The 11,756-nt window shown below is 33.4% G+C and overlaps 1 protein-coding gene across 1 annotated transcript; it reads left to right on the plus strand.

Moving 5' to 3' along the window:
• The first annotated feature begins 7,638 nt into the window (after positions 1 to 7,638).
• On the plus strand, positions 7,639 to 11,474 carry LOC126727201 (cysteine-rich receptor-like protein kinase 10). Its single transcript, XM_050432755.1, has 7 exons — positions 7,639 to 8,529; positions 8,634 to 8,720; positions 9,257 to 9,462; positions 9,689 to 9,899; positions 10,045 to 10,282; positions 10,775 to 10,925; positions 11,013 to 11,474. The coding sequence occupies exons 1-7, from the start codon at positions 7,749 to 7,751 to the stop codon at positions 11,310 to 11,312; spliced, it is 1,974 nt and encodes a 657-aa protein (XP_050288712.1). The 5' UTR covers positions 7,639 to 7,748; the 3' UTR covers positions 11,313 to 11,474.
• Positions 11,475 to 11,756: the final 282 nt, after the last annotated feature.

An 11,756-nucleotide genomic window follows, 5' to 3' on the forward strand; every position in this document is an offset into this window, starting at 1 on the left:
TGGACTCAGAGCTGTCATTTGGTCGTGATAATAAGTTTTCTACATGAGGTAGCAATAGGATGTTAGTGGTCTAAATCTTATTGTAAAAACTTCAATTCTTTCATAGTAGATCTGTTTTACCTTAAGGATAGTTAGGTTAAATCCTCCCCAGGTTTTTTACCGGTTTAGTTTTCCTAGGTTATCATATCGTTGTGTTATTTACTTTTTCACATTATTTACATGATATGATTTAATTGTGTTAACCTAGATTTGAATAATTTATCTAAGTAATCACTTGGCTAAATAATTAGGTTAAACAACTTGTATTTTAAGGGGTCTAAAAACGTACAAGTGGTGTCAAAGCAGGTTAGCTTTAGTATTTAGATCTTTTGATCTAAGAGTTGATCATTGACCCCTGTTGTTATGGAACACAGTCACTCTCTTATGATCCCACCTCACTTTGATAGGAACAACTATGTCTACTGAAAAATAAGGATGAAAGCATTCTTGAAATCTATTAATGAGAGAGTTTGGAATTCCATTGAATACGAATATGAGAAATCGACTACTCCTGTAAGCGAGTGGCAAACTTTTCAGAAAGAAGCAGCTATTTTTAATAGCAAAGTCATGAATGCTATTTTAATACTGTTTCTATGGAGAAATTCAAGAGAATCTCTAATGTTGAGGTTGCTTATACTGCATGGAATATTCTCCATACTATGCGTGAAGGCACAAAGCTAGTTAAGATTAACAAATTACAGCAGTTAACTACTAGATTTGAAAGTATTAGAATATCTGATGATGAGTGTTTTGATGAATTCTATGCTAAATTGAATGATATTGTTAATTTTGCTTATAATTTGGGTGAAATCTATGATCAACCTAAGATTGTTAGGAAGATACTTAGATCCTTGACTGGGGACTTTAGACCCAAAGTGACTATCATTACTGAAAGTAAGGATGTGAACTCCATCTCTATTAATGAACTTGTAGGATCTCTCCAATCATATAAGCTAGACCTACCTAAGACAAATAAATCCAAATCAATGGCTCTTAAGTCAGTTGATGATGTTGATGGTAATGGATTTGATGATGAACTCTCTTCTATAGAGATTGCATATCTTGCCAAAAACTTTAGAAACTTTCTTAGGAACAACAACAGAAGGGCAAGAGGCAAAGCAATGCTGAACCTAGGAATTTTAAGAGGAATGAACCCACTAAAGTGAATAATACTGATAAATCTAAAGAAAGAGTAGGTCAAACCTTTAATAATTCCATGGGTTAACAATGTTTTGGTTATCAAGGGTATGGTTATGTGAAATCAGAATGTCCCACATTCTTGAGAACAAAGAGTAAAGCTATGCCTATAACGCTTAATAATGATGAAGTTTCTGATCATGAATCTGACAGTGATGAGGATGGAAACTTCATTACTTTCACAACTACTTCTATAGTTGATGAAAGTGTTGTGGTTGATGAGAACTCTTCTGATGGGAAACTCTCTGAGAATGCTGATTTGCAAGAAGCCTATAATAAGCTTTGCAAGGTTGTTGGAAAGGAAGCTATGAATGTTGACTTAGGTTTAAAGGAAATTACTTCTCTTGAACTTGATAAGAAAAATTTGCTTTTGAAATTGTTTGATGCTAATGAATTGATTAATAAGGTGAAGACTGAAAACATGCTGTTGTTTGATAAAGTTAAGAATTTGGAACTAGAATTATTCGTAGCTAGAGAACAAATGAATAGGTCTGTTAGTTCTAAACTTGATCACATGTTGAGTATTCAAAAGTTTCCCTTAGACAAAACTGGTCTAGGTTTTGAAGATAGCATCTCTATGGCTAAAACCCATTCCACAAATTTTGTTTCTTCTTCTGAGCCCCCCAAGAGTGAGATTGTCAAACCAGTAGAAGTTACACCACCTTCTAGGAAGATTAGGGTTGATCTTAAAGAGTCTAAACCTAAGAATCCTACCCTCCCTAAGGATAAGTTGCATGATAGACTTTTATGGGTTTGTCATTTTTGTGGAAAGATTGGGCATATTCATTCAAATTGTTTCAATTTGCAAGTTGCAAAGTGAGCAAATAAGCCAAAAGTATTTTTGTCTTAAGCACAAGATCCTATGGTACTTATTGGTGAGTTGGTAAATGCGTTAAACCTTTATAGCAATCCTAGAGTTGCTCATCATTGTAATATGAATAATAACTTCAATGCAAGAGTTACATCTAAAAAGTTTTGAATACAGAAGGCTTAATCTAATTGAGCCTTTCTGACATGGTCCTTGTGTTTCATCTCAATATTTTTTATGACCTTCTCCTTTTGATTTTTTTATTCTAGGATTTTTATTGCATAACATTCATACATTTCATAATAGGTTGTTTTGTTTCCTTTTAAAAATAAAAATAAAAAATAAAAAAAGAGAGGAAAAATGTGTTTTGTGTTATTGTTCTTGGACTTGTAATCAAGGTTGGCTATATTATCTTTACATAACAAAGTTGATTAGCTTGGATGAGCTTATTTTATTATACTTTGCTAGTGTTAGCTATGTAGTGCATGTTGTGTGGGAGTTGTTTATAATTTTTGATCACATGGTCTTGATTTTGAAGTCGCATGCTTTTGATTGTAAGGACTAAAAAATCCTAAGAGAAAGGCATAAATAATCATCTCACCATTATTTACTAGCCAATCATGAACACCTTAGTACATATCATATGACTTTGTGCTCGAGAAAATGTAGCACATGCACAAAAAGAACATAAGGTGTAGCCTCGGTTTAAATAACAAAATTGGTGTGTACATTATTGGGCTACAATAAATTCTAAATGAAATAAAATTGGTGTGTACATTATGAGGTAAATCAAGAAACTTATATGATTGCAAACTTGTTTTCTAGGAGATGTGAGAGTTATATAATGTACTCTTTAGGTGATAGTCACTTTCAAACTTATGTGATGTATAATGTAGAAAATGTGATTGATTACTATTTACATATCACCTCACTTGTATCTCATGATATTGCTAGTTGCACACATTACACAAGTTATTCTTTACTAAACTTAGTACATGATATTGTGTGTGATCTTGTTGTGGCCATCCAAGATTAAATGTTCATTGACTCTAATGCAAAATATGTTTAATGTTTGAGTTTTGAGGACAAATTGGTTTAAAAAATTGTTTTTGGGAGATCTGGGTTGAATTCAACTATTTTTGAAAAACTTTTAATCTCATACTCATGCATTTTATTCATAAAACAATATGCTTTGAGGAGTTTCTGCATTAAAATGTTTTGTTTTTCAAAAATTTGACTTTTTTAGATTTTTGATCGATCGAATTTGTCTCTCGACTGATCGAAAATGCGATAGAAATTTAGGTTTAAATCTGCCTGACTCGATCGGTACTCGATTGATGCTAGATCGGTCAAATCTAATTTTCGACCGATCGAAATTCGAAAGTTGAGTTTTATAAAAAAGCTTATTTGCACGTGTTCATCACTTTTTCAAAAGCCTTTTCAAACTTTTCCTCACTTTCTCTCCTCGACTGATCCAATCTAAATTTTTTTGTTGTTTTTCTGCCTCAATCTTTCAAGTGTTTTTGTCTTCTTGTACTAGTAAGTCTCTTTTAACCCTTCTTTTTCAATTAATTCACATTTTTCATGCATTATTCATGCATTTTACATGTGATTTTTGGACATAAGATTTTTGGGGATTTTGATGTTTGGGTTGTTTTTCTACAGTTTCAATCATTGGGTTTTCGTCCCTGGACTATATACACGTGATTCTCATGATTTAATTTGATTAATTTTGTGTTTTGAGAAAAATTTGAATTTCTAGGGCTTGAAACTAAATGAAATTGAGGATTTTGTTCAATTGGGATTAGATTGGTAAAATTTACTTGTGTAATTGATTGATTATGTCATTATATGATGTTATTTAACTAGTGTAATGCTTAATTGATCAATTTGATCTGATTTTTGAAATTAGGTTTTTCAAAATTTGGGGTTTTTCAACTAATACTCTATGTTCAGGTCAATTGATGGTATATATGTAAAATTGAACAGATTTCAATGCATTAGAGCATGCATCATATGTGCATCATGTCATGCATCATATAGATTGTTTGTTTTTTTTTTTTATTTTTTTTTTTATTTATATTTTTGTCTCTAACCTCTCTAATGCAGTTTGCCCTTGGTTTCTTTGTTTCTTTTCTTTGTTTTCTGTTTTTATCTTTCCTTTCCACCCCTTAGCATCATGTTTAGAAAGACTAGGGCAAAGAAAACCACCACTTCCTCTTCCCTGACTTTTGAGAGTGATAGGTTTAGCTTTGAGAAAAACCAAGGCACCTATGAGAAGCTTAAAATATTTAGGTCTGTCATGGCTAAGCGTAAGGTCATACTAGATGAGTTAGATCGGGAATTCTGTAGGCACTTTAAGTGTAATTGTTGGTTGCCTCTTTTGGATATAGATCATCCTTTTCCAGCTGCCTTGATTAGAGAGTTCTATTTGAACCTCTCTGTCCACTCTAATGATTCCAACATCCAATATATGATGAGTTGGCTAAGGGGTGAAGAGTATGTCATTACTCCTTCTATAGTGGCCTCTGCTCTTGGTGTACCTTTGGTACAATAGCCCATGTACCCATACACTAAGACCCCTCCTCTTGATGACATTATGTCTTACATCACTGGTACTTTCATTCAGTGGGGTACTAATCCTCGTGTCACCTCTCATTAGCTTATTGAGCTCAATTATTTGTTCTTCCAGATTTCTTGTTATTCTATTTGGCCTATCTCTCACTTGCACATCATTCCTATTGAGAGATGTGCATTTTTGTATGCCCTTGTGACTGATGCTCTTATGAGTTTCCTACTCTTTTCATTCAATCTTAGGTTCATAGGTGTGGTTCTAAATCACATGTTCTATTCTTCCATGTTTTTATTCATAGGATTTTGTTACATTTAGGATTAAAGTATTTTTTTTTTGCATCTGAGCTTGTCCATATCATCGCTCTTATAGGTGCCACCTTAGGCAAAGAGCAGCTCAAATGAAAGCTAGCTCTAAACACCCTAGAGTAGAGTCTTCCACAGGTGCTGCATCTCACAGCCTCTTTCTACAGGCGACCCCACTGCTGAGGAGTTTGTCGATCCTACTGTCGTTGTTGATCCTCCATCGTCTTCTTCTAGCGACGCTTCTCTACGAAGTATGGTAGACACTGTCATGACCATTCAGGCAGCGCATGGACAGATTTTGGTGGATGTGCTCATGGAGCTTCAGGCTTTACGTACTGATTTGGTGAGTGCTCAACGGTCTCCTCCACCACCTCCTTTTGATGATGATTCATGATTGGGCAATTCGTCACAAAAAGGGGTAGTACATATTGTTGGAGATAGGGAGAGTTTTGGAGTTTTTGGTTTTTTGGAGCTTTGGAGCTTTAGATTGTATATCTAGGAGTTTTATGTATTTTCTTTTTGATTTGGCTCATGATGTATTTATTTGTATATGTTAGGGGTAGACACTATGTTTTATGTTTTATTATTTCTTGTTTCACATTTGTCACATTGGTTATTGATTTATATTATGAGGTTATTCATGATATGTCTTTTATTTTCTGTTTTGTGAAATCAAGAATTTATTTTGTTTTACTTGTATTTTCCACACATGTGTTTATGTGTTTGTTGAGTGTTTCAAGAATATACAGGTTTATTCAGTCGTGCTACTGTCTACACTGGCAACTAATAGATAGTAGTTAGGTTAAATTGTTTTTGGGCATGTTTAATGTTTAATGGGATGTTTGTAACTTTGAGCATTTCAATTTTGTGATGTGTTTTGTCACGAATTGTCAAAGGGGGAGTTTGTTAGGTTCTAAGACTTTAGGAACTAAATGTATTAGAACTTCAATGTGTAATGTGTTGGCAAACCATGATCAAAACTTAGAGTCTAGATTTAGGCTGCTCAAAGTGTATTTATTTGTAAAGTTGGAATTGAGTAATTGCAGGATTTATATGTCTAAATCTGCAAGGCTCGATCGATTGAAAATTAGGCTCAATCGATTGAACCTCGTGCAAATTATTTTCCTGCAGAATTTTCCAACTCAGCCCAAGCTCATATGATGTGTAGGGTTTTATGTTTTTCTTCAAGTATGAAAGGAAAAACCTTAGCCATGTTTTAGATGTTGTTGATATGCTATGTGTGTGAATCTTCAGTGAGATCTAGAGGTGTTTACCTTTATACACACTTAGGGTTATCAAGATCAAGATTGATGTCAAGAACTTTGTGATCTCTTCAGTTGCTGTTTCAAAAGCTTAAAGAAAACACAAGGAAGAGAACTTGTGGTTGCTGTGGATCAAGGAAAGAAGTAGTCCGTGGACTCGGAACTGTCACATTGTCATGGTAGTAAGTTTTCTACATGAAGTAGCAATAGAATGTCAGTGGTCTAAGTCTTATTGTAAGAATTTCAATTTTTTCATAGTAGATCTATTTTACCTTGAGGATAGCTAGGTTAAATCCTCCCTAGGTTTTTTACCAGTTTGGTTTTCCTGAGTTATCATATCGTTGTGTTATTTACTTTTCCGCATTGTTTACATAATATGATTTGATTGTGTTAACCTAGATCTGGATAATTTATCTAAACAATCACTTGGCTAAATAACTAGATTAAACAACTTGTATTTTAAGGGGTCTAAAAACGTACAAGGTTGTTAGCTTTGTAGTATTTCACTATTTTTTTAATTGGTGTTTCCAATTAATTCATTAGAACTTGAAAATCTCAAAGTAGCTATGCTTATTGCTTGAGATCAATAAAATAGGGCCCGTTTGGTAATATTGTTTTAGTAAGGTTGTTTGTATTTTTAAAAATACGTACAGATAAAAAAATATGAAAAAATATGTGTAATACTGTTTAAATACTGAAAACCGTTGTTTAAACAGCAGTAACAAACCGCCCAATATTATTCAAAGACGCAAAAAGCTATGGAAAGCTTAATATATATTTTCAAAAACACCTTCCTCGAAACTAGCTCCCTCCCATTTTTTATTCATGGATAAGATTGCTTTAAACTACGTAAAATTTTCCCCTTGTCTGTCATTGTTATCGTCTTAGCCTCCCCCACTGGATACAAATCACAGTTATAGACCTAGGATTAGCTATCATTGAATATTTGCTTTCATAGGTCAATAATGCATTATTTTTTATTATTTTCCACAAATTGTTAAGTTGAATTTAGAACAAGGATTGACTTGATTTTGGCCTAAGACTCCAAGAAGAAACTACTCTTTAATTAAATTATTAAGAGACTCCAACTCTCCAAGAATGGATTTTTGTACCTAGCCTAAGGTGTAACAGAGAGAGAAAGTAGCTCCCTCCCATTTTTTATTCATATGGCTAAGATTGTTTTAAACTACGAGAAAATTTCCCCTTGTCCGTCATTGTTATCTTCTTAGCCTCCCCCACTGGATGCAAATCACAGTTATAGCCCTAGGATTAGCTATCATTGAATATTTACTTTCATGGGTCAACAATGCATTATTTTTTATTATTTTCCACAAATTGTTAAGTGGAATTTAGAACAAGGATATTGACTTGATTTTGGCCTAAGAACTCCAAGAAGAAACTACTATTTAATTAAACTATTAAGAGACACCAACTCTCCAAGAAAGGATTTTTGTGCCTAGCCTAAGGTGTACCAGAGAGAGAAAGTCCTTCAGGGTCTCAGCAACTACGTATTGAGAGATTTTCGTTTAATCATTATCATGGTACAAACATTCAGAAAGTAAACTATGATTCATTCCCATATAGTTCCTAAAGTCATTCAATTGCATATCCTTTTTGTCTTCCTTGCCCTCCTATGGGATCCGGCCTATGCTGACCCTCTTCATAGCAATTGTTCAACCACGGGTAACGATGCAGTTAATAGTCCATTTTACAATAATCTCAATTATATCCTCTATTCTTTATCCTCAAAAGCTTCTCTTACCAAATTCTACAATACTTCCACTGGAAATGACACGAATAGAGTTTATGGTCTCTACATGTGCCTCGACTATGTTACTAGTGAAAGCTGCGGCGAATGCATAACAGAGGCTTCACGAGATATCTCAAAGCTTTGTCCTAGCACAACAGAAGCTATTGTATGGAAGGAAACATGTCAATTGCGCTACTCAAAAAAAAGTTTCTTTGGCATACTAGATGTCACAGGAAATATTCCCCTGAAGAACAAGAGTAATATTTCACAACCAGAAGAGTTCAAATCTCTCGTGAACGTGACTTTGAATAAGCTTGCTAACCAGGCAGCTTTCAATCTTTCAGCTAACATGTATGCTACTGGAGAAGCAGCCTTTCAAGGCAAAACAATCTATGCTCTAGTGCAGTGCACTAGAGACTTGTCTGCCAATGACTGTAATTTATGCCTTCAGAGTGCCACAATAGACATTTTAAGTTACTCCGTTAGTGCAAGACTTCTCAGTCGTAGTTGCTTCTTGAGATATGAATTGCACCCTTTTTATGGAGACACATCCAGCGCTTTTGATATTTCCCTAGTGCCAGTGGTAGCTAAGCAAGGTAAGTATTTGCGAACAATAAAACCAATTTTGATATTTATATGATGGCTTTCAAGTTAATAACGAGCTGCAAATGATGGCTTTCAAATGCTGGTATTGGTCTAGTTATCATTATGGTTACGGTTGCACCAGCATGCTTGGCGGTAATACTTCTGGGTTCCTATGTTTATTGTCATAGGAAGAATAAAAAAGGTAACGAGAACATGTGATTATATATAGGTTAAATTATTTATTTTTGTTCACTTAAATTTTGGGTAAGTTCGATTTTGGTACTTTGATATTAGGAAGTTAGGATTTTGGTCCCAAATTATTATTATTTATTTATTTATTTATTTATTTATTTTTAATATTTAAGTAATAAGTTTGTTGCTCCACTTCCAAGGGCAGTTCTACTTTGGCCCTTTAAATATGAGATTGGTTCGATTATGGTGCCTAAAATATTGTTTGTTTGAGTCGGTCCCTTAATACTGAAGGGCCTCAATATCCTTTTAGTCATTCAAACATAAAAATAGATGAAATGACCAAATTATTTGCTTCTTTAAATTTTAGGGACCAAACCCATGTGCTTTAAATTAAGAGACCAAAATTGAACTACACCAAATTTAGGGATTAAAAATGTATAATGTAACCTTATATTTATTGCTAATTTTGCTTTGTCATTTTCTACAATTTAAAAAAAAAAAAAATTTATGATACGGCTATTTTTTTTTTTTTTTTTTTCAATTCAGGGAAGAAAGAAATTTTAGAACAAGGAATGGTTCAAATAACCGGTGATCCCAGTATCTTAGATTTCCATCACCGGCATTTTCTACGAAGATATGAATCAAAATCTCAAGAATTCCCTCATTTTAATTTGGCATCTATACAAGTAGCTACCAACAACTTTTGTGATTTAAATAAACTTGGACAGGGTGGCTTTGGCCCCGTTTACAAGGTAATACCATTTCTTACAAACTAATACCAATGATAATTACAATAAGGGAATGAAAGCCCATCCTTGATTTCTAATTTTATATTTTTTTTAATAAAAAAGAAAAGAAAAAGAGACTCATATGTGTGGTCACTGCCCAATTCACTTAAATCACCCAGATTACATCTTGAAACATTAAAGCATTTCACTTTTATGTTAGCTAGCTGAACTGACAAATGATCTATTATAGGGTATACTAAGTGATGGAAAGGAAGTGGCAATTAAGAGGCTCTCATGCTACTCCGAGCAAGGTTTAGAGGAATTCAAGAATGAGGTTCTATTGATAATGAAACTTCAACACAAAAATCTTGTCAGGCTTCTAGGTTTTTGCGTAGAAGGAGAGGAAAAGCTACTTGTTTATGAATTAATGCCCAATAGCAGCCTAGATGTCATTCTCTTTGGTAAGTTTCCTGACAACTTTCTATTTTCTTACTTAAATTGACTCTTGAATTAACTTTGTACATATCGATAACACACACATAGATTTTGTTATATTAAAAAGCAAAAATGACTTCCCTGAATTTCTTTCCATTTTTGATGGTTAAGATCCAAGGAAACGTGAACAACTCAATTGGAGGAGAAGTCTTAATATTATAATTGGAATTGCACGTGGAATCCTTTATCTTCACGAGGATTCTAGACTTAGAATTATTCATAGAGACCTAAAAGCAAGCAATGTGTTGTTGGACTATGACATGAACCCTAAGATCTCAGACTTTGGAATGGCAAGGACCTTTGTAGGAAGTGAAGGTGAAGCTAATACAGCTACAATAGTTGGGACATAGTAAGTAAGCTGCTTTCTAAATTTTCGATTCATTTGGAGTCTATTGGATGTTTATAGTGATGCACTCTTTATTAGGGGGGAAAAAAATCATACCATGCCATATACTCTGATTACACTTATGTAATAATAAATAATAAAAAATAATAAATAAAAAACTCCTTAATTGGTATGTAGAAAAGTATTCTTACATTTATGTTGACCAGAAACAAAATTCATACCATTCCTATTTAAGTTTGCTTAATCCGTGCATTAATTTTTGTTTACACAAAGATAGCCAAAGTGAAGGCTCTGAATTCTTTTACCTTTTGTGCCATATATGTAAATGAATGAAAGAGAAGTGTATGAGGCTTATAGGTATTACTCCCAAGCAATGAGAAGGCCCTACCCCTACGTGATATATATGCTATCACTTACTCGTAATTCTAAATGATAGTGTCTTTTATTATTTAATTTTGTACTACTGGTTAATTATTTGTTATCTTGAATATATAGTGGATACATGGCTCCGGAATATGCTATGGAAGGATTATATTCTATTAAGTCTGATGTATTTAGTTTTGGAGTACTCTTGCTTGAGATCATAACTGGGAAAAGAAATGCTGGCTTCCATCAATCAAAACGTGCTCCCAGCCTCCTAGAATATGTAAGTTTATTTGTTTCAAGTCAAGACTATACTTGTGAGGTTCACATTGCAGTAAAAAATTGTCAAACACAATGAATCATGGTGCAGGCATGGAAACTATGGAATGAAGGAAAGGCATTGGAGCTAATGGATCCTTTATTGATTGACACATTCAATCGAGGTGAATTTCTAAGATACGTACATATTGGACTATTGTGTGTTCAAGAAGATGCGTGTGATAGGCCAACAATGTCAGCTGTGGTTGTAATGTTGAAAAGTGAAACTGTCATTCTTAGCCAACCTGAACGACCTGCCTTTTCTATGGGGAGATTCACTGATAATGGCGCACCGGGTCCCGAATGTCGCTCTGTCTACGGCTTATCAATTTCCAATATTGAGCCACGGTGAAGGATTCATAAATTCGAAACTTTATTAATGCCTTCATTTGTGCTGTATAGAAATAAAAGTCTCTATTCTCTTGTAATTGACTTTATAATGTGTGTCATTTATAGTTGGGTCATGTTAAGGGCAATTGTTAATTTGTTAATAAACTATAATAAGAAAGTTTTAATACCATTTTCATCAGAAATATGAAAAGTTATCAATGATTCTCAAAAAAAAAAAGTTATCAATAATATTTATTATTTTATCATTTTTTCAATAAAATATTTCTAAAAATTGCTCATAAACCAGTGCTCTAAGAAAATTGGTTAACATTTCCCTTTATGGTTTATACTTTATACATGTAAACCTATAAGATGTGTGGAAAATGTAAATATTAATAATAATATAACATCCTTTTTTTTTTTTTTTTTAACATAAGAAAATAGAATTTTATCAAAAAACTGCCAA

This window comes from Quercus robur, chromosome 5, assembly GCF_932294415.1.
Source record: "Quercus robur chromosome 5, dhQueRobu3.1, whole genome shotgun sequence".
In the NCBI taxonomy this organism is placed as follows: Eukaryota; Viridiplantae; Streptophyta; class Magnoliopsida; order Fagales; family Fagaceae; genus Quercus; species Quercus robur.